This window comes from Bos taurus, chromosome 6, assembly GCF_002263795.3.
Source record: "Bos taurus isolate L1 Dominette 01449 registration number 42190680 breed Hereford chromosome 6, ARS-UCD2.0, whole genome shotgun sequence".
Taxonomy (NCBI): domain Eukaryota; kingdom Metazoa; phylum Chordata; class Mammalia; order Artiodactyla; family Bovidae; genus Bos; species Bos taurus.
The window spans coordinates 35,706,982-35,731,472 of record NC_037333.1 but is presented as its reverse complement, the minus strand read 5'-3'; the positions used below and the strand labels follow the sequence as shown (position 1 = coordinate 35,731,472).

Genomic DNA, 24,491 nt, shown 5'->3' with positions numbered 1-24,491 from the left:
GGGCCACATTCAAGAAAACAGTCCTTTGGTAGCAATACAGGAGGGAGTCTCAGCGTTGAAAACTTGAAAAGCTACCTTGGCCTCTCATTGCTACACCCCACAGGACCGTCTTCATACTGAAGTACAAAAATCCATCTCACTGAAATGTGAGTAAGGAAAAAGGAACATAGCAACTAAACTGACAGTATTTTTAAAAGAATAAAGGAACATCACAATTTCCTTGAAATAACTCATTAAAAAAATGTTGCCAAGAAACAAATAATAGCTGTAACCTAACAAAATAACCAAAGTTAATAAGGATACCAAAAAGCACATGCAATAAAGACAAAGAAACTGTATTTCATTAAAATGAAAAACTTTTGTACATTAAAGATACTATCAGCACAGTGAAAAGACAATCCACAGAACAGGAAAAAGTGTTAACAAATCATATATCTGATACAAGTTTAATATCCAAAATATGTTTAAGAACATATACAGCTCAACACAACAAAACCCATTTCAAAAATGAATAAACACTTCTCCAAAAATGATAGACAAGTGGCTAATAAGCACAAAAAATGCTCGATTTCACTACTCACTAACCATATGCAAATCAGAACCACAATTAGATATACTTCACACCCATCAAGTTGAAAAGTGAAAATGTTAGTCACTCAGGCGGGTCTTTGCAACTCCATTCATTCTCTTCTCCAGGGGACCCACGTGACCCAGGGATTAAATCTGGGTCTCCTGCATTGTGGACAGATCCTTTACTGCCTGAACCACCACACAGTCCCCCCATTAAGATAGTTACTATCAAAAAAAAATCAGAAAATAAAAAGCTGGGTTCAGTTCAGTTCAGTTCAGTCACTCAGTCGTGTCTGACTCTGTGCGACCCCATGAACCGCAGCACGCCAGTTCTCCCTGTCGATCGCCAACTCCCAGAGTCCACCCAAACCCATGTCCACTGAGTTAGTGGTGCTATCCAACCATCTCATCCTCTGTCGTCCCCTTCTCCTCCTGCCCTCAATCTTTCCCAGCATCAGGGTCTTTTCAAATGAGCCAGCTCTTCACATCAGGTGGTCAAATTATTGGAGTTTCAGCTTCAACATCAGTCCTTCCAATGAACACCCAGGACTGGCCTCCTTTAGGATGGACTGGTTGGATCTCCCTGCAGTCCAAGGGACTCTCCAGAGTCTTTTCCAACACCACAGTTCAAAAGCATCAATTCTTCGCTGCTCAGCTTTCTTTATAGTCCAACTCTCACATCCATACATGACCACTGGAAAAACCATAGACTTGACTAGACGGACCTTTGTTGGCAAACTAATGTCTCTGCTTTTCAATACGCTATCTAGGTGGTCATAACTTTCCTTCCAAGGAGTAAGCGTCTTTTAATTTCATGGCTGCAGTCACCATCTGCAGTGATTCTGGAGCCCAGAAAAATAAAGTCAGCCACTGTTTCCACAGTTTCCCCATCTATTTGCCATGAAGTGATGGGACTGGATGCCATGATCTTAGTTTTCTGAATGTTGAGCTTTAAGCCAAATTTTTCACTCTCCTTTTTCACTGTCATCAAGAGGCTCTTTAGCTCTTCTTCATTTTCTGCCATAAGGTTGGTGTCATCTGCATATCTGAGGTTATTGATATTTCTCCAGGCAATCTTGATTCCAGCTTGTGCTTCCTCCAGCCCAGCGTTTCTCATGATGTACTCTGCATATAGGTTAAATAAGCAGGGTGACAATATACAGCCTTGACATACTCCTTTTCCTATTTGGAACCAGTCTGTTGTTCCATGTCCAGTTCTAACTGTTGCTTCCTGACCTGCATACAGGTTTCTCAAGAGGCAGGTCAGGTGGTCTGGTATTCCCATCTGTTTCAGAATTTTCCACAGTTTATTGTAATCCACACAGTCAAAGGCTTTGGCATAGGATGTAGAAAAATTGGAACCCTTAATGCACTGCTGGTGATGATGTAAAATGATATAGCACTATGGCAAATAGAAGTTCCTCAAAAAGTTAAATATAGAATTACTCTATGATCCATCAATTACACTTCGAGTATATACCCTAAAATCAGGAACTAAAACAGGTACCTGTAGACCAATGTTCATAGTAGCATTATTCACAACAGTCAAAAAGTAGAGATTACCATTCAAAAGCTTATCAAAAGATGAATAAACAAAATGTGGGGTGTGTGTATATACACACACACACACACATATATAAAGGCAAATGTAACTATACTATTTGTATATTTACCTTGCTTTTGCTTATTTTGGAGGCCTTCCCATATTAGCACATATATTTGCTAATATTACACTATAAAGACACTATAACTGACTTAACCAATCTTATTTACTGATGTTTAGGTTATTTACAGTTCTTGATATTACAAGTATTTCAGCAATAAGCAATCATGCAAACATTTCTACATAATTGTACAGATACCTATAAGATAAATTCTTAGAGGCACAATTGCTAGATGGACAGGCTTATAAAGCTGTAATTTTTTTAATATTACCTCCAAGAGTTAAAAGAGGAGCTTCTTGCTACTAGATTATATGAAAGCAAAATAAATTTCCCTTTAACTTACTGTATGCTGCTACTGCTGCTGCTGCTGCTAAGTCACTTCAGTCGTGTCCGACTCTGTGCGACCCTGTAGACGGCAGCCCACCAGGCTCCCCCGTCCCTGGGATTCTCCAGGCAAGAACACTGGAGTGGGTTGCCATTTCCTTCTCCAATGCACGAAAGTGAAAAAATAAAGTGAAGTCGCTCAGTCGTGTCCGACTCCTAGCGACCCAATGGACTACAGCCCACCATGCCCCTCCGTCCATGGGATTTTCCAGGCAAGAGTACTGGAGTGGGTTGCCATTGCCTTCTCCGAACTTACTGTATAAATTATAAATTTTAATAAGTACTGCCACATTGCCCTACAAAAATACTTTCATGGTTTACAGCTTGATTCATAGCATATGAGAGTGCCTGTTTCCCATTTTATCAACGAGTATTACAAAATTTCATGAATTAACTATGGATGAGATTGAGCAATTTTCTTTGTGAATTTGCATTTACGTTTCTTGTTTGTGAGCCTTCTAGTCATAAGCTCTGCCTAATTTTAATTGGGTGGTTTCCTTTTTCCTACTGATCTGTAGGATTTTTTTAATATTAAAATAATTAATCTTGTTTTAGTCATGTGTGTTTTAAATATATGCTCTAGTTTCCTTCTGGCATTTAACTTATGATATTTGTGTTGTACAGACATTTTGGTTATTTGGCAGAAAACTTTACCCATCTTTTTCTTCAGGGCTGGGTTTCCTTTGAAATACATTCCTTGATCCAAAATTAATCTTTGAATTCACACATGTGTTATTCTAGTATTTTTATGACTTCACTTGGATATTTATATCTTTGACCCATCTCTAGTTGAAAGAGGAAGAAATACAGCAATTATCTTTCTTCAAGTAGCTAGTCATTATTAAACTCTTTTAATTCCTGTTATTTTAATATCTGATATGCTAAACTCTCCCAACTTAGTCTTAAAGGAGTAACTGTAATAATTCAGAATTGTCATAAAATAAAATCATATAGAATCCTTCCATAAAACATTCATTTTGAATGATAAATTTAAACAGAAATCTCCAAACTGCCTGTTAGCTATATGAACTTATATTTAATTATATGACACATAAACAATTATGCTATGACTTGCTGCACCACCCCTTCATCAACTGTTGTCAATTCATCGTTACAGAGAACAACTCAAATATGCTCTCTTATGATCTCTATTTCAGAAATTACTGGACACAAGCTTCTTCTCTGAAATTTAATTTCCCTAAGTCAGCTTTAAGATATGAAACAATTAATCAAAGTTATTATAGTATAGTCTTCCCTACTTAACTGGCCTAATTCTTTCATGCTAGTTTGCACTTTCCACCACTGTAACTAGAATTTCCCCCAAATCTTCTGCACAGGTATTAACCAATTAAACCCATCCACAGAGGCAACCATTCTTCCAAAAAAAAAAACCTGAAATAACCTAGATACTACTGACTTTATCCACACTGAGTAGATACATTTCTCTATCACTCTGTTATTGACCTATTTTGACTTCTGATTCTGAAGGGCAAAGATGAAAATTCTCCTTGCAACACAATTTAAATGTGAAGACATACACATCTTTGTTTGACCATTAATCTAGTCGTCTTCAGTACTTGGTTTATTGCTTAAAAAAAAAACAAAATTAAATGTTTAATCCTGTTTGAAATTTGATCTAAATCCAATAATATAAATAGTCCCTTCAGATTATAGAGTTCCTTTTGTATTATTTAAGACAGATAATGATAGTATTAAGGACACCACCTTAAGGCAAGCAGATAGCCATGCAACAAAGATAATACTTTATGATGCTGTACTGTTCACAATGTATTTTCACATTAGTGTTTGTTTGGTTTCTCACAACAATCCAGTTCAATACCCCCTTGTGACAGATGGGAAGTGAGAGGTTAAACGTCTTGCTCAGGGTCATGTTGGGCAAGCCAGGAAGTGGCTGAGCCAAGACTCAAAGCCCTGTCTCCAGCCTTTCAAATCCTGCCTCATTCCAATGCATGATGAGCTTCCCCAAACCACAAAACAGTAAGCCACCAAATGATGAGGTGTATTAGTTGTTTCTGATGCAAGCAACTGAAATTCCAGCTTGAACTAGCTAAAATAATAATGACATTTACTAACACATTAAACTACTACTAAGGAGTTGAGAGGAATGGAAGCCTAACTTGGTAGGTGCAATGGCTTGTGAATGTCACCACTACTTGCCATTTATTAATCAATTATCTAAAAGCAGGTCTTTAGGCTGCCTTCTCTCTTCGTATCTGCCAGCAGCACTTGGTGTACTTAATTCATTGTTTACATTCAGTAGGGAGTTGGGGACAGACTGCTACCCTAATCATGGAACATATGTCCTTCTCTTTGTTTGGTTTGAGCAATTTAGGTTACCGCCAGGGAGACTGTTTGTTTACACATGAACCAACTATCTTTGCATTTAGGTGGGAACATGTGACTAGTTCAAAGCAATGAATCATGAAAAGAGTAATGAGTCACTTCCAGAGTGAGACAGATAAAAAGCGTGTGTGCCTCCTCCATTTCTTTTCCTCAGATAACTTAGGGGATACATGCTAATATGCTAAGATAATAAAGAGATCACAGAATGGAGTAAGCCTACATACCAGAGCCACCAGATGGGAGAGAGACTCTGACAACTTGCATGAGACTCTGAGTTATCTACAAGTTAATTTTCATGCCTCAAGCTACTGAGATTTCAAGCTTTATCTATTGGAACATGCAGTGCTAGTTACTTCGATCAAAGCAGATTACATGCCCACCTGAGAGAAAGCTACACACTGGCCAGACTGAACATCATCTGAGATGGAATGGATGTGTGGGATCTTTTGACTACATGTGACTTCACAGTAAGAATTCTTGAGATATTCAATTGGAGACTCAAACAGTTAAAAGTACAAAACATTTATAATTGTCCTGCTAATTCTTGTTAATAGAAAACTGCATTTACACACAAAAAACACCACCAAGAAGATAGATGCCTTTGCAGATACATTCTCAGATTCTTGAAGGTCTTCAAAAATAAAATATACCCAGGGAACTGCAAAACCTAGGCCATGACTGATCTGTCCTATGCAAATGTTTATTGAACAACTACTACTGCCCAGTCCTGAGCAAAAAGCAAGTAATGCAAATAAGACATGATCCTTTCTGTCCAAACTGCTGCCTACTGTGCTGTTGTGCTGTGCTTAGTTGCTCAGTTGTGTCCAGCTCTTTGATACTCCATGGACTGTAGCCCACCAGGTTCCTCTGATTGTGAGGATTCTCCAGGCAAGAATACTGGAATGGGTTCCTATGCCCTCCTCCAGGGGACTTTCCCAAACCCGAGATCAAACCCAGGTTTCCCACATTGCAGGCAGATTCTTAACCATCTGAGCCACCAGGGTTGCCTACTAGATGACATAAATTATGCTAAGAAGTTAAACAGATGGTCAAATAGTCCCCAAAATCTACTATCAAGGTAGCATACTGCTCAATAATGTCTGAGATCAGAGTATAGCAACATAACCAATATTTAAACTCAGGTATGCCAGGCTCCAAACAAAGCCCATGCTTTTCAAAAATCTCAAATAAAGCTTTAAAAAAATGAAATTCAGTATGGCATTTAAAAAACCTAAATGTAGTCTGCATGGGAGGAAATTGGTACCAAATAATCAAACTAGAAACTACCAAGACGATATCTCTGATAGTCTTGAAACTCTGCTCTTACATAATATTTGTTTGCTGTATTATTTAGGAAGATTTGGTTCAGCTAAATTGAGAACAAGAGAAACTGTAAGCAGAACAGACAGAACTAAGTGTTGACAGTACATAGGACATAGGATAGCTTGGTAGACATATTCTACACAGAAAAAGTTGAAGATGATTAAAAAGAGATGAAAGAACCAAGTTAAGCACCTGATATTTATGAGACACCAATTATTTATGTCTTTACTAAGTTGCCCATTGATTTTACCCATCCTGGCCCCATGCGCTTTCTGCCTGAGATATGCACATAAAAATTCATAGCTGTGCAGTGATGTCTTAGCAAGTTACAATTATACCTAGGCACACTTGCCCCCTCCATCTGCTGAGCCAGCTCACACTCAATACTGGTCTTCAAAAATGTAACATGATCAAAGAAGGTTGATATGGCCAAGAAGGCAAGAAAGACCGGAAAGATGAACATTATGTAACACAGGACTTGGGGAGTGCCGTCTTTTGGTCCCATTTAAACCCTTTCCAAGTAGGTAAACCTACCTCATCTTTTCCCCCTTGCTTTATGTGGTGTCTTGCTGCTGCTGCTGCTAAGTCACTTCAGTCGTGTCCGACTCTGTGTGATCCCATAGAAGGCAACCCACCAGGCTCCCCCGTCCCTGGGATTCTCCAGGCAAGAACACTGGAGTGGGTTGCCATTTCCTTCTCCAATGCATGAAAGTGAAAAGTGAAAGTGAAGTCGCTCAGTTGTTTCCGACTCTTAGCGACCCCATGGACTGCAGCCCACCAGGCTCCTCCATCCATGGGATTGTCCAGGCAAGAGTACTGGAGTGGGGTGCCATAGCCTTCTCCATGTGCGGTGTCTTAGGTTGGTGCAATAAATCTACAAGAGTATCCTGATTTGGTCCGCAAGCCTTTTTGTACTGTGGCCTGTCTGCGCTATGTGTATAATAAGGTAGCTGATAGCACCAGGTGGTGAAGCTACAGGAGTGGATGTGCCCACATTAGGGACAAAGGCTATAAAACCTGGGATACCCCTCAAATTGTAGCCAGCACTACCAAGAGTTGGGGCTAAGTCAGGACAGAATGATAGCCGGGGCCTGACAATACCAAGAGAACTGAGCCCCAAATTCACCAGTCACTGACTTGGTCCCTAAATTCACTCACACAGCAGAACAGTCAAGAGTATAAGAACCTATACATAGGCATTCAAGGTGCCCCCTTTATTCATCCATTAGAACATCCACTCCCCAGTCTCAGCCCACCTATCCTCAAACTGACCACATGGCACCTTGGACAGAACACCTGGAAGGGCAGGGAATCTGAAAGACTCAGGATTCATCTGAGAAGGCTTGAGTCATCCAAAAATGTATTAAAAACTAGAAGAAACTAAGATAATGCCAGTTGGCAAGTGTAAGTTTCCTGTTCTGCCTGGGGGTGATTACTGAGGAAAAGTAAGTATGTCCCAGTAAAGAATCAACCTCTTCTATGTAATTTAAGTAAGTTTCTGAGTTCATTACAGTTTTACTAACAGCACTAGCAATTTGAGAAACAGAAAATATCAAAAGGAAATGAGGATGAGAAAGTCAATAGAACTAGGAATTGAAAATCTTTAAACCTGTCTTCCCATTTCAAGAATTCATTCACAGACACCCATACACACACTTTACAAACATTTGGTACTCAATTATTTTGTCTGAAGAACAGCTATCTTCAGTAACAGGATACTGAGCAGTTACTACACATATGTCTAGGCAGCAAAGTTCCAAACTATTAAGTTTATGAGCCCACATGAATTCATTTATGTTTAAAGTTCTCACTTTTCTGTCAGAAACATAAAGTGTTTTCATCTTCAATAGCCTTTTTTCCAGAAATACCATGCTTCGATTCCTAAAACTGTGCTTCCCCCTAAAGTAAAATTGGGACACAGCACAATCAAAGACCAAGCTAAAGTTAAAGAGTAGGAATGATTAAGAATTATTTCTCCTGGGAGCAAATAATCCCTTAAATTGTAAGATTTCTATATCAACCTTAAATGAAATTTTGTATATGTTTTGGATATAAATTAAGGAAAAATATGGAATTTTGTATATGGGTTAGTCTGCATTTTAGTCAAGGTAGAGACCAATATGGAGAAGGCAATGGCACCCCACTCCAGTACTCTTGCCTGGAAAATCCCATGGATGGAGGAGCCTGGTGGGCTGCAGTCCATGGGGTTGCTAGAGTTGGACACGACTGAGTGACTTCACTTTCACTTTTCATTTTCATGCATTGGAGAAGGAAATGGCAACCCACTCCAGTGTTCTTGCCTGGAGAATCCCAGGGACGGGGGCGCCTGGTGGGCTGCCATCTATGGGGTCGCACAGAGTCGGACACGACTGAAGCGACTTAGCAGCAGCAGCAGAGACCAATATATGTAGAATAAGAGCAAGTAGCAAAGATCCAATCAAACAATAAGATGTCTGCAAATGTCAGGGCTAATAGGTCAATCTGCTGCTTTACTCTACACATTTCCAGCTCTAAAGTCTCTCTTTCATAAAGCTGGAAAAATGCAGACCTGTGCTGTCAAATATAAGCTCGTTATTTTCCACAAAGAAAAATAAGATCTTGAAGGAAAGTCTTTGGAGTGATAAAAAGATTCCCAGCTGCACAGGCATTCAAGCATCGGGGCTGAAAGGAAGAGTTAGGAAGACACAGGATGCTGAGAAGTTCTGAGCTGAAAACCAGGGAGTTTTCCTACAGTTTTACTAAAAAAATTCAATCCATGGGGTTAGCGCACCATCTGGTGGCCATTCTGGGCCTACGTGTCAAAAATTTCCCAGATGTTTCTAGATATTTTAGGATGCCACCAGAACTACAACAAAAATACAGTTCATTCTGACACTTCACAGGATCTGATCAAAATGTGATGAAACACTAGAGAGCAGTTAAAGATGATAATACAGAGTAAGCTATTTCTCATTTAGTAAACCTCCAGGACAAATAAAATGCCCCTTGGAAAACAGTACCAATTTGAGATAGATGTATTTTCTGTGTATTATTTAAAAAGATGTAATTACAGCATTCTGTAATTTATGTAATTGTAGATATACTGGGTTATTGCAAAAGGGTACTCGTAAGCACCAAGAGAATTGCTTTTTTTGAAAATTCATGAATTTCAGCCCTAGAAATACACACCTTTCTCCATGGATTTTATATCCGTGTTTTTTATTACTGCTACTGTATTATAACCAGAAGTTTGTACGGGTGGTTAAGGATTTACACACGTTTATCAACTTAGCTCTTTCACCATCACTTTTAGCAACCATGCTAAAACAAAAATTCTAGAATTACTAAATTAAAACAAAAATGTGAAATAGAAAAATGTTACATACATTCTTGGAAGCAAAGACATTGACGGTTATTTTAATTCTTTTAGTTTGCTCTAAATCTAGGCACAAGATATGTCCAATAACTACAATTTAACTCATACTTAACTCAGAACAAGAAAGTCTAAAACACTGGGAAAAAAATAAATAAAACACTGGAGAGTGATCTACATACAGTATGTAAGTTTACTTAACTGAGTAAACTCAGCACACATCTTCCTTCATGTGGAAAAGGAAACTGGACGATAACATGGAATACCACCCCAAATACTGCTGAATGTCCATGTGAATAGTTAGGAATTTAACTTAACAAATCTCCCCACACCTCCTAAGAAGGAAAACCAAAGTCACACAGACATCTCCTCCAAACCAGGAGGGCAGAGGCCTCTCCTGGGCCCTGGCAGCGTCCACCGAGACAGAGGCGGCCTGTACTCACACAGATGGCGAGAGCTCCAGCCCCCATCTCGCCTGGCAGATCTGACGGAGGCTGGATGAAATGATCAAAACAGCAGCAAAACACTAGAATTCCATTTGGTCGATATGCTCTGATATAAAACACAGCTCCAGATCCAGAGGCCCCACGGAAAGTCCAGGGCAGCTCCTAACATTTTCGGAAGTGTGGGTTTGCTTCTGATTTGGCTAAACCCACATGGCTGGGAGGACTGCCTGGAGTTGAAATTTGATCCACAGCTTCTAGGACTGGTGAACTGACGGAGTCACGTGACCTGGGTCTTAAGTCGCTGACATCTTTTTCTTAAACCTGACTTGTTAGATGCCACACACAGGCTTCTTCGGTTCAGAAAGCACCAATTACCTTAACAGGTGGTGTTCATTTATTAACACATTTAACTAAGTGCAGAAAGCAAAGGCACATTTGCTTCCATCGATACTCATCTCTAAGAAAAATTCATCTATTTACACTCAGGTTTAAATCTGAAAGCATATTCCTCACTTTTCTAAGGAAGAATCAGTTAAATTTTATCAAAATTTTCTTCCTTCCACCTTTATTCTGTCAGCATTGCTCCAAATGAGAATGCTCTACTTTATTTAACTGTTACATACTGCTTCTAATTAGCTTCAGATTATCTTACATACATTGGTGATAAACACAGACAACATGTTTCTAGACATCCACAATTCAACATATGCGATTTATGGTCTGGAAAGTTAGCCTCCAGCTGACTTTTCCAGAATTTTCTACCCCATATGCTGCATCATTAGAAAATCTCATTTGACAATTTCCAAATATTTGAGCGGATAGGTAAAAATATCCATTTCATACAAGCCAGAAGGAAATGGTACTTTTTTTTTAATTACCGCTTTTCTGTCAAATCTTTTTAACTGGCACATTTAAGAGAATGGTAACAAGTATTACATGGGAAGTTTCACCTGACCCAACTTTAAAAGACTTTAATTGCCCCCAACTACAAAACATATTAATATTTACTCTTAAGGGGAGGAGGTAGGAGGAAAAGGGAAAAATGAAATCAGATCCAATTACAATACTTTTCTCCAAATATAGTATTCTTTGTTTAACTGCAGCCAACCAAGAGTACCTGCAAAGGAGCCAAGACAGCAAATTGTATTAAGCGATCCATAAGACTTGACCAACTATGTTTTATTTCCATAGGTGCACATGTAACACTGCACAGATTCTACTTTCACAAGGCACAGCAACACAATCCCAAGGCCATACAAGGGAATGGTGGTGGGACAATGGACAGAATCCTCTCTATTACAAAGATACATTTTTTTTTCACTTCTTCATTAATCTAGACTTTAATCACTCTGCTTCCCGTTCAACCATTAGAAAACTAGGCTGATTACTAAAGAAAATCGTAACATAAACTTTTTCTAACACAAAATTTGTCTTCTTTTTCTGATTATATATATTGCTGGTCCATGGTGAAAAATAAAAAAATTAGGTCATCTCAAGGCCCATCACCCAACGTTACCCAATCAATATGCATTACCTACACTGGGCCAGGCGCTATATACCTTACCGACAACGTATGTACCTTTTCTCCTAGATCATCCAATGGTGGGAGGGAGGAGTCAGTAAAGAAACCTTTTGATTAATAAATTAGAGATGCTAATAAAGAAGTCAAGATGTAGCAAAAGAATAACAGAGGACACCCAGAAACATTTAACATATTTACTTCCAGGATCTTTTCTATGCTTTTTTTAAAATGTAATTTAAATCCAATTTCTGATCATTTTAAATCCTAATATTTTTACTTAACATCTCATCAGATCCCATATTGTTAGTGCTATAAACTATTTTAATCATGCATAATACTACATTCTGTATATATAACCATTTAGTCACTTTCCCTAAAATGTTTTTAGACATTTATATGGTTTCCAATTTTATCTGTGTATGATTTTAAATAATGCTTTGTTCTCAATCTGATCTTTTTCTTTCTAGTAAAGACTCCTGAAAATGAAATTTCTGGATCACAGAGAATATGAACATGTATCAAGGCTCCTGACACACACTGGCTCTGGCAATTTTTATTCTTCAACTTACCCTATCCAAGGTCTGAATATTTTGTAAAGTATTTCCTAATTTAGTGAAAATGATTTCTCATTTTCAAACTTATGTTTCTTTTTTATCATAACATTAAAGATATGAAAAATCCTTATTAGTCATTTGTACTTCTTATTCTGTGAACTCTCTTTAATCTATTTTGTTTACCCAATGGAGTCTTTTCCATTGCAGTCTCTTTTATAAGGTCATTGTAATAAAGCACTGATTTTTATTACCATTTGCCCGGTGTTATGCTATGCTAACAATTTTGGATGCTTATCACATGGTTTGACTATATATTTCTACTTGGAATTGTTTCAAAGTATGGTAAAAGATAGGATCTAAATTGATGTTTTATTTTCATATAACTACTATGGTCCAGATTGTTAACTCTCTCCAGTATATATCATCTCTCTTTCTGATAATATTGGAGCTCTTTCTTCCCCCGAGTTGTGGCTGAGCCCACAGTTACCCAGCTGGAGACGACATTTCCTAACCATTCACACAGGTAGACAGGGCCAAGTGATCAGATCTGCATGAACAGAATGTGTACGAATAGAATATGTGCACCTTCTGTGTCCTATGCTTAATAGGAAATTCCTTGCTTCACGTTTACTCTCCCTCCCTTTCATCACAATCCCCTCCCCTTCATCACAAGCTGGAATGAGGATGCACCAGAAACCTAGCTTTGACCATGGAGAAGATGGACAATGTCCCAGAAGATGACAGAGTAACTTGATAGAACAAACCCTAGACCTCTGAATGACCTTGAGGAGTACAGCATTCTTATAAGACTAGACCAAATAAAATTTATGTGAGAATGAAACAAGACTCCCGGTAAGATACTATATTTGAAGGTCCTATATGTGAATATACATGCATGTATATAGAACAAGTTTGTCTTTAGCCTAATTCATATACTCAATAAAAGGACTCCGTACCATGTATTCGGCAAATTTTTCATTTCCCACTTGTGATACTATGTATACTATATATTAAATTCATAAATACACACACATGTACATGTACATACTGGGGTATATTTTTCAGGCTAGTATATTCTATCTAGTTTTTTATCCTAGTTCTAAATCATTTTTATAATATTTGAATAATTTCTTTTTTTTAATTTTATTTAACTTTACAATATTGTATTGGTTTTGCCATATATCAAATGAATCTGCCACCGGTATTTAACTTTATAATTGATTTAAATATCAAACAAAAATAGTCTTTTTTTGTTCTCCATCTCTTTCAAAATTATTGCTCTTCTTCCAATTTTTAATGATGAATTTGAAAAGCATTCAGTAATATCAGATCAAATTCGAGAATCAAAAATTATACTTTCTGTTATTGTTTCTAATAGGTATATATTTATCTTTTTTCTATTTTTGGATAATACTATAGAAGGACGATGGAAGGAGGGAAAAAATTTAGTCCTAATTTCAGTAACTTCTTAAATACCATTATAAAGTAAAATTAGTACTGTGATAACAAATTTTTATCCTTATTTTTCTGCGGTGACTAGATATCATTTGTTAAAAGAAACCCTGAATAGGCCATTTAACAAAAAGCACCAGAAGGCTCTCTTGACTACAAAGTTTGTTTCTTCGTAGAATATATCTGTTATCATAGCCTGAAATATTACTATTTTCCTGACCCTCAAATGAATGAAAGCAATAGTAGAGTTCAATTAATTCCAGAAAGCTCTCTGAGCAGTCATACACGTATATTCCTGATTATTGATTTATAAAGAACTTAAGATACACAAGCCACAGTCAAGAGATTTGCTTATATGAACTACTGATTCTTCCTAGAAAGGATAGAGGGATTTTTTTAAAGTGCTTTACTGAAGAATCTGCTCTGGTGGGCTAACTCTATGACTACTTCCAAAAATGCTGAAAAAGCACGGCCAGGACAAAAGACGTCCTATTTTCAAGAAGATTCCTGGGTACCCTGGAGAAAGATGTCAAGGTTATTTCACAATGGATGGTCAGGCCCCTTGGACACTGTCATTTAAATCACCCTTTGACCTGGGAAGATTCATGGAGGAAAAGGACCACCAGGTCATCCTCCAGCCTCCAAAACACCTAAAAAAATGCTTTGAAGCCAGTCCCTCTAATGTCAGATGGCAGAGCTAATGGATATCAAAGGGCACAATCTCTTTACTGGGAGTAGCTATAACAGATGCCAGAAGAAGAGCAGCAGCTTGTAGACACAGTACCATCAGCCATGTAGCAAGGACCAGCAAATATCAGGGTGGCTTGTGTGGTAGGTGGCAACTGTAGCATGAAGCACTGGTGACCCATTAGAAATGGGACAGTGGAGACTTTTTTGGGGTCCAAAAAAGACTCCAAGCTGGATTCATTACTCCAGCTCCTGCCCTATCCCAGCTATTTCTCAATGAGACTCCCAACCTGGCCCAGAATCAATGACATTCGGCTAGACAGTATATCAGAAGTCAGCCAGTCAGCAACTATTTAGTATTTACATACTCTCTGTCAGACAGAAGGGTTCAGATATTTTGGTGTTTGGATCCCTCACAGTGGATGCACTTGTTCTATATCAGGGTCAGCAAACTAGCCTGAGTGCCAAATACAGCTTTGTTGTTGTCATTGTTGAGTTGCTAAATTGTGTCCAACTCTCTTGTGACCCCAAGGACTATAGCCTGCCCAGCTCCTATCCACGGGATTTCCCAGGCAAGAATACTGGAGTGGGTTGCCATTTCCTTCTTCAGGTGATTGAACCTGTGTCTCCTGAGTCTCCTGCACTGGCAGGTGGATTCTTTACCACTGAGCCACCAGGAAAGCCCTGCCAAATGCAGCTGCTCCAGACCAAATCTGGTCACACGCATCTGTTTACACATGCATACGGATACTCTGGCAGTAGCAGTACCATGGCAGAACTGAGCAGCTGCAACACAGACAGAACATATGACCCAAAAGTCTAAAATATTTACATCTGACCCTTTATAAAGTTCACTGACCCTTGCTCATTACTGGGCATTAGAGTCCTCATATACCTACTGAAAGACTAGTCTATGGACTCTGGTTCCTTAGAAAACAGTAGGAATGAAGTCTTTATTGGGTGTGTTAATCTGCTTTGTGACAACAGCTACATTTGAACCTTCTCCTATGTATTTTCTGAAAGGCTTCCCTGAAAAAGGACCAGTTTAAAGCTGATGATCTCCTCTCTGTTCTGAATTTAGATGCATTTCCATTCCACTTCAGGAGAAAAACAATTACCATGGTCCTAGGAAAAGACTGATTACTTTGTAGCCAGGGAAACCAATAACCAAAATAACTAATTTAAATCTGTTCAACTGGTAACCTGCTTCAGTAAACCGATCATTTTTTTTTAAGCCAACCCATCACTTCTGGCCAACAAAGAAAGTTCTAATAAACATGCCTCTGAGTGCCAACCAATCAATAAACACCTTATTGGAGTAACCACTCTCCTTCAGATGATGCCAACACCCCCCAAAACTGCACCAATTCTAATTCCACACTTCTTAAGACAGCCATCTGCTCTGCTCACAAGACTGCCTGACCAGCATAGCTTTCCCTTACTACAATAGTAAAAAATTCAGCTGTCTTTTCAGGTTTTGTGTATTGATCTCATTACTCTTGGACACGACCCAAAGTTTAGAAACCCCGAATCTGTGGGTCATTCTTTAAGCTGCATTGTTTGATCTGCATTTCTATTACTTCCTTGCTAGCTTCCTACTGCCCCTTCTTCTAGTCCTATTTATAACTCTGCTTCAACTCTCAGCATGCCTCTTGGCTGAGGTAGACTGCTTGACATAATTTCCTTCTTGCTTGGAAGCCAAAGCAGATCCACCACACCAATCTCCATAGCAGGAGAAAATCAGGGCCCAGCCCACTACGAAGTTGACAAGAGGGCTGATTTGGGAACAGGAAGCACTAAATATCTATGGTAATCCTCCTAGCCTCAGGCCTGGGAAACAAGAGAATAGTCACATTTTATTTCTTTTTTTTTAAATTGAGGTATAGAAGTCCGGGAGTTGGTGATGGACAGGGAGGCCTGGCGGGCTGCGATTCATGGGGTCGCAGAGAGTCGGACACGACTGAGCAACTGATCTGATCTGATACATGATTTACAACATTATATGTTTTGATTGTACAACAAAATGATTCACAACTTTAAAGGTTATACTCCATTTATAGTTACTATGAAATATTGGCTATATTCCCTGTGTTATACAATATATCCTCATAGCTTATTTATTTAATACTCAATTTTTTGGAAAAGTTTTACTTTCCCAATAAATTTGTTAAAGCCACAATTTAACTTTTCAATTTCACAAGCACTTATATACAAAGCACAATGTATACCTTATTAATATTCTAGGAATTATGGCTAAAGAGATGTACAGGAAACGGTGTATTACTTGAACTATGAAGTGTATGTAAAAATATTTAGGACATCAATTGCACAATTTGTGAAGGTATTCTGTTTGACCATTTTGTATCACTTCCATAGTGATTTGAAAGGCCATGGACCTCTACATGGGTGAACATCACTATTGCTAGCAATCAACATGTGTGTGCATGCTCAGTTGCTCAGTTGTGTCCAACTCTTTGCAACCCCACAGACTGTAGTTTGCCAGGCTTCTCTACCCATAGGATTATCCAGGCACTCAATACCTACTGTCTGTCATTCTGCCAGCTTCAGTTTACAACTATCTTATGGCTCCTGAAGGCACTTGAGTCTTAATCCTTCAATTACCAAATATAAAACACTAAATTGTATAATCAAATTTGAAATGTGAACTTAGTCTTTGAGAAAAGTCTAAAATTGGAAGACAGAACAAGATGGGATGGACAAAAGTGATTGGAGCTAGACCACCAAGAAGGCAGGTGTTGAGCTGACTTATACAGAGGTCACTGACTAGGACGGAAGGGGAAAAAGAGGGCATCTAACGTGGGTCTGTGTGATGAACAGGGGAACTGACACTAACTGGAAAAGCAAAGAAACACTGGCTTGACCTCATAAACAATGAGAAACTACTCTAAGTTCTTAAGTAGAATGAACAGCTTGAGTAAACTGGTGCCACGCTGCTGTGCTGTGCTTAGTTGCTCAGTCATGTCAGACTCTTTGTGACCCCATGGACTGTAGCCCACCAGGCTCCTCTGTCCATGGGGATTCTCCAGGCAAGAATACCGGAGTGGGTTGCCATGCCCTCCTTCAGGGGATCTTCCCAACCCAGGGATCGAACCCAGGTCTCCTGCAGGTGGATTCTTTACTATCGGAGCCACCAGGGAAGCCCAACTAGTGTCATATTCACCTGAACATCTGATGAGAAGGTGCTAGGATAGGAAGGAGACTCCTTACAGATAAATGGACTCTGTTAGTAATAATCCAGCTGAGATGAACAGGTCTTGAATTCATGTAGTGAAGGATAAGTCACATGAATTTTGTAGAAAGAACTCTTAAGATGAATAATTAACCTTAGAGGCAAAAAAGATATCAACCTAATCAAGAGAGGTATGGAAAATGATTTTAAAGTTTTGTTTTCCAGGACACTGGAGCAGTGCCTAATAATGTGGGTACTCCAGTTTGCCTGGGAGAGTTTCAATTTATGTTTGCTGACTTAATGTAATTATTAATCGGGTCCCCTTTTACTCTTAAAAGTGCTATGGGAAAGCTGAGGTTAAGAGTGAGTGAGTGAGTGACGTTGCTCAGTCGTGTTTGACTCTTTGCGACCCCATGGACTTTAGCCTACCGGGCTCCTCTGTCCATGGGATTTTCCAGGCAAGAGTACAAGAGTGGGTTGCCATTTCCTCCTCCAGAGGATCTTCCAAACCCAGGGATTGGACCCGGGTCTTCTGTGTTGTAGGCAGACGCCAGCAAAGGCTATTGCCAGGGTATCAGAAGGATCCTCTCCCCGAGGGTCCTAAGAACCCAGACTCACCGAAGTCTGTCTTGCGCTGGAAAAGATCTTTTCACTCCCCTCTGCACTAACACCAGGGCAAAGTCCCGTGGGCCAGTTCATGAAATGGGAATTAAGGAGGGCTTTGTTGACCACCCCAGCATACTCTATGTACCGGGGGACTTTCTGGACTACAGCCTTAAGTAGCAGTAAGAAAAAACTGTCCATGAAGGGGGTTTCCTTATCTTCCTCTCATGTGCTGAATTTTCTTTCATCATCCCCATGCACTGAAAATAATGTGAGTCACTGCCAGTGTTGATTCAGTCTTCAAATTTGCTGTATAAATCCAGAACCACAAGAAACTTGAGGCTTTTTGTCTCTCTTCAAAAGTAATTTTGAATTCTTTCTCACCTTTGGTTTAAGTAACTGTATTAGTGAAGCGATTATACCTTTGGCCTCGGAAGCTATAAAGAAATACAAATTTTAGCTTGGTGCTTTAAAGTAAGTTTGACTTAATATTTTAAAAATGGCTCTAAAAATCATTGTCCTAATTGGGACTATTTGTTATACAGTGACCCTACTAAAAGGAGATATTAATTAGCTGGCAAACAACATGTTTGAACAGAAAGTTGCATTTGATTTCAGGTAGACTCCAGAAGTCAGCACAAAGTAGGAAAAAATTTCAGTAGGAAATGTACAGTAGGATCATTTTCATAAACATCTCAAAGGTTGCTTCAGCCTCCTCTGGCTTCTTTTAATCCCTCCCTAGAAAATCTAGTCCCATGGACGGAGGAGCCTGGTGGGCTGCAGTCCATGGGGTAGCGAAGAGTCGGACACAACTGAGCGACTTCACTTTCACTTTTCACTTTCATGCATTGGAGAAGGAGATGGCAACCCACTCCGGTGTTCTTGCCTGGAGAATCCCAGGGACGGGGGAGCCTGGTGGGCTGCCGTCTATGGGCTTGCACAGAGTCGGACACAACTGAAGCGATTTAGTAGTAGTAGTAGTAGAAAATCTCCACAGCCTATTTATTCTACCTCTTAAAAGTTTTTCAAAGCAATTTCCTCTCTGTTCCCACGGCCATTTAAAATATTTAAATATTTTAAATGCGGATCTCATCAGTATCTCTCTGGTACAATTACAACCCTATATTTCTGAAACAGGTTTTTACTGTGTTCCTCTCCTGCAGCTTCTTTTTAGGTCTAAGGGCTCCACAGATGGGGTTCAAGGGTTCTGTGTTCATCCACCTAATTGTATTTGGATTCTGAGTGTGTGCACAGTGAAGTGAGCATCCAATACTTTTAACTTTTATAAGAATAAAAAATGCAGGCATATAGATGAAATTCCAAACTCCTTAACACAACTTCAAGGTTTTTTAAAATTAAATTCTCAGTCGTTTCCAACTCTTTGTGACCCCATGGACTGTAGCCTGCCAGTCTCCTGTCCATGGAATTCTCCAGGCAAGAATTTTTTCCAATTGCCATTTTTTCTTTTTTAAATTGCTATTGCTATTATATACCTTAAACTCCAGTCTTTTGATCATGGTAGGCTGGATAATAACCACCCAAACATGTTCACATCCTAATACCCACTGTGAATATGTAACCTTGCATGGCAAAAGGATTTTGCAGATGTAGTTAAATTAAGGATCTTGAGATGGGGAAGATTATCCTGCATCACCTAATCGCAAGGTGGCAGTAGTAATGTTAGTCACTCAGTCATGTCCAACTCTTTGCAATCCCATGGACTGCAGCCCACCAGGCTCTTCTGTCTGTGGAATTCTCCGGGGCAGAATAGTGGAGTGAGTTGCCATGCCCTTCTCCAGAGGATCCCCACCCAGGGATTGAACCTGGGTCTCCCACACTGTGGGCAGATTCTTTACCACTGGGACACCTCTAATAACATGAGTCATTATAAGACGACAGGAGGGTCAGAGCTGGAGGAACTGTACTCAGATTTGAAGGTACTGGCTTGCAGAGAGAGGAAGAGGCCACAGCCAAGGAAGGAAGGTGGCCTCTAGAGGGACAGGAATGACCTTGATTTTAACACAGTGAAACTGACTGCAGACCTCAGACCTTTTGAACAATAAATAAAATTATGTTAAGTCACTAAATTGGTGGTAATTTGTCACAGCAGCAATAGGAAACGAATACACTGTTGCCCAGGAATTAAGTAAGGCTTATATTTTCCTACTTTAGAACCTTTGTTCACCAGAACGTCCTTGTCTCCTCTTTCCACTTGGGAAAGTAACACACTCACTTCAATGCCTGGCACCAGTGTCATGAGCATTCCTGATGAAAGTTATCCCTTTGGTGGACCCATGTCGGATTTCAACCACTAGTACAACATTTACACATGGCACTGCTCTTGTCTGCAAACCTATTTTTCTAGATTGAGAACTCCTTGAGGGATAGAGCATTATCTTATTCAAGTTCTTGGTAAGTTTCATAACATAAATATTTGCACAATTAATGTATTAAATGTGTAGCAAAATCTTGGATTGCCCCTGCAAGCACTCGGGGATCATTTAAAAGTTAAAAGAAATAGGGATTACGTGAGAGTCATCAGACAAAGAACTGAAAAGTGTGAACATGAATACAGCTTCTAAGGGATTTCAGAGAAAAAGTTTGGAGATCTGAAGGAGGAAAAAGAGTCAAGAATAATAAATATGTGATGAAGTAAAAAGGTAGTTAAAAGGTGCAAACTTCCAGTTGTGAGAAAAGTAAGTCCTGGGGATGTAATATATAGCATGGCAACTTTAGTTAATAATATTGTTGTATATTTGAAAGCTTCTGGAGAGTAGATCTTAAAAGTTCTCATCACAAGAAAAAAAAATGCAACTATGTGAGGTGATGATATAACTCAACTTACTGTGGTGATCATTCGACAATATACCCCTATATCAAGTCATCAAGCTGTGTACTTTAAACTTACACAATGTTTACATCGTTTACATCTCAAGACCACTGGAAAAATAATACTTATATTTTTATAAAAAATTAGAACATAAAATTACATTCTATAATTATATCTGCAAGCACATAAAATCTCTAACAGAAGAAACAAGGAGTGCAGTGCTTACGGAAAATATGTTTGTGGCCTTTAATATCTGAGTTCCTTATTTTCAACCTCAATCAGGAAGATTCCACTGAATTTTTCAAATCTTAACCCTTAAGTTAAAATCCTTAAAGCAGTTACTTCTGATTGTTTAAAAATAAGAATTTAGTTACCTAAACATTTTTTATTAAAATGTTTTAAAATATATGACCTGTGGTCAGCACAGTACCTAACTCATTGTGAGACTATAATAAATAAGATGGTTTAAACAAATATTTTTTAAAAATCCAGAAAAGTAAAAAAATAAGTCATGAGCTAATAAGAAAATAGTAACTGAATAATTACTCCCAGAACTAGAATTAAAGGTTGTTTTAACTTGTGAGGGGGTATAGGAAAAAATCACTGCTGCTGCTGCTGCTAAGTCGCTCGGTCATGTCTGACTCAGCAACCCCATAGACTGCAGCCCACATAGGCTCCTCCGTCCACGGGATTTTCCAGGCAAGAGTACTGGAGTGGGTAGCCATTGCCTTCTCCGAAACAATCACTAATGTTTGTTTATTGCCAAAGTCTTTCACATATGTTCTCATTTAGTTACGGTAACAATTCCACAATATAGGTAATATTCATGTTTATCAAATGAGAGACTGAAGATCAACAAAGGTTCAGACTTACACAGCCAACAATGGACAAAGCTATGTTTCAAACCCAGGCTTCTCTGAGATTAGTGTTCTCACAAATGCAATACAATACAATCAGCAAATCCCTTTTTAGAACACATCTGATTTCCAGTTGTGACAAGACTAAGAGTAAAGGCGTATTATGAACATCACCGCTAATTACAAGGAATAAACAGTAAACCAATATTCCAACTGAGAAATACTAAAGCAAAAGAGATTTAAAAAAATTACTCAGCACATTTACCTGTATTATCTCATTTGATCAACATAAAAAAACATAGGATGCAAATGCCATCATTCCCATTTTATAATGAAAAGATATTTGAAACTCAGAAATCAAATTACTTGCCCAACCACTGCTGGAAAGATGTACAAACAGAATCAAAACTCAAAATGTCACTTATTTATTTAACAATAAAATAATTATTAAGAAAACATCATTGCAAACAGTGGACTTTTTATGGATATAATTTATAATTATAAAGCATTAAAATGCATGAATATGCTAGACTATTATGGACTGTTAGGAAAGACGGAAAGAGCATTACTATAAGATTATTGTACATTCATGTGGCAGCTAACTGTTCAGTAGGAATATTTCACGTTACTATAGCTCTATTTGTTTGTTTTGGCTTCCTGGGTGGCTTAGAGGTAAAGAATCTGTCTGCCAATGCAGGAAATGCTGGTTCGATTCCTGGGTTGAGAAGATCCTCTGGAGACGGAAATGGCAACCCACTCCAATATTTTTGCCTGGGAAATCCCATGGACAGAGGAGCCTGGCAGGTTACAGTCCATGGGGACGCAGAAGAGTGAGACATGACTTAGTGACTAAAATAACCACAACAAATAATTTAATCACTATTTACAGATATGAATTGCTACTAAATCCCCACTTTATATATAACAATGTGTGTTCCCCTTCACTGGAATATGGTAAAATGCCTAGTGGACTTCCCAGGTGGCATGAGTGATAAAAACAAACAAAAAAAAAATCCACCTACTAATGCATAAGACTTAAGATATGTGGGTTCAGTCCCTGGGTTGGGAAGATCCCCTGGAAGAAGAAATGGCAACTCACTCCAGTATTCTTGCCTGGAGAACCCCATGGACAAAAGAGCCTGGCAGGCTATAGTCCATGGGGTCACAAAGAGTTGGACACAGTTTAGTGACTGAGCACAAAATGCCTAGTGGTCAAGCAATTAACTGCTGTAGCCTGGGATAAATCACTGCAGATGGTGACTGCAGCCTTGAAATTAAAAGACGCTTGTTCCTTGGAAGAAAAGCTATGACCAACCTAGACAGCATATTAAAAAGCAGAGACATTACTTTGCCAACAAAGGTCCATCTAGTCAAAGTTATGGTTTTTCCAGTAGTCACGTATGGATGTGAGAGCTGGACTATAAAGAAAGCTGTGTGCTGAAGAATTGATGCTTTTGAACTGTGGTATTGGAGAAGACTTGAGAGTCCCTTGGACTGCAAGGGGATCCAACCAGTCCATCCTAAAGGAGATCAGTCCTGGGTGTTCATTGGAAGGACTGACACTGAAGCTGAAACTCCAATACTTTGGCACCTGATATGAAGAACTGATTCATTGGAAAAGACCCTGATGCTGGGAAAGATTTAAGGTGGGAGGAGAAGGGAATGACAGAGGATGAGATGGTTGGATGGCATCACCACCTCGATGGACATGAGTTTGAGTAAGCTCTGGGAGTTGGTGATGGACAGGGGAGCCTGGTGTGCTGCAGTCCATGGGGTTGCAAAGAGTTGGACACTACTGAGAAACTGAACTGAGAAAAATAAATTTCATAGTCATGTGCAAAGACTCTCAAAATATGCAAAAGGGAATCCTTCAATCAAAAGTAAAAAGATAAAAAGTGTAAGGGAGGGAGGGAGGGAAGTTGGTTAGTTAAAGTCAATACTGCATTTGAAAGGTACGTCAGAAAAACTACCTAAAAACCTGCTCTTCAGGGACTGTAGCAATAATAAATTAAAGTCATCTACTGGTTACAAAAAAAAATTCCAACAACTTCAGAACAAGGTCAGTGCAAAATAATTCCTGTGTTATGGTAACAGAGATTATTGTTAAATTTATCAGCCTGTTTCTTTTTAACATGACTGGAAACAAACTACCAACTGAAGTGAGAAATTTTAAAAGTCCAGTCAGCATTATGATGATAGATTTAATAAATCCATAAATTTTTTCTAAAAGAAGCAATCATGTAATTGCACATCAATTCAGCACACTGTTGACAGGGGTTTTCCAAATTGTTAGCTAGTTTCACTATTACATCCCCAAAGGAAAAGAACACAATGTAGAAGATAAAGAAAAAGGGGGAAATAGAAATTTGTGAGATCTACAAGCATCATTATAAAAAGAAAAGGGTAGGGGTCAGGAGCTACCCCACACCCAAGGTCAGGGGCAGCAGCCGAGAGGAGCAACCCCATGTCCAAGGAGCAGTGGCTTCGTGAACGCAGGAGGGCCAAGAGGAGCTTCTCCACGTTCAAGGTCAGGAGGGGCAGCGGTGAGGAGATACCCCTCGTCCAAGATAAGGAGCAGTGGCTGCACTTTGCTGGAGCAGCCGTGAAGAGATACCCCATGTCCAAATAAGGGAAACCCAAGTAAGACGGTAGGTGTTGCGAGAGGCATCAGAGGGCAGACACACAAACCATAC

At 39.0% G+C, this 24,491-nt stretch overlaps 1 protein-coding gene across 10 annotated transcripts in view; it reads right to left on the bottom strand.

The window, feature by feature from the left end:
- Nucleotides 1-24,491, bottom strand: part of FAM13A (family with sequence similarity 13 member A) — a 337,193-nt gene that overhangs the window by 301,196 nt on the left and 11,506 nt on the right. For 7 of the 10 annotated variants that reach the window (XM_059887325.1, XM_059887330.1, XM_059887326.1 and 4 more), the window contains exon 1: nt 10,101-10,319. The exons of 2 other annotated variants lie outside the window; for them this stretch is intronic. In XM_059887325.1, coding sequence (XP_059743308.1) covers nt 10,101-10,127 — 27 coding nt within the window. In that variant the 5' untranslated portion in view covers nt 10,128-10,319. Of the gene's footprint in view, nt 1-2,577; nt 7,071-10,100; nt 10,320-24,491 lie in introns of those variants that run through there. One more of the 10 variants, XM_059887329.1, reaches the window with a different exon arrangement.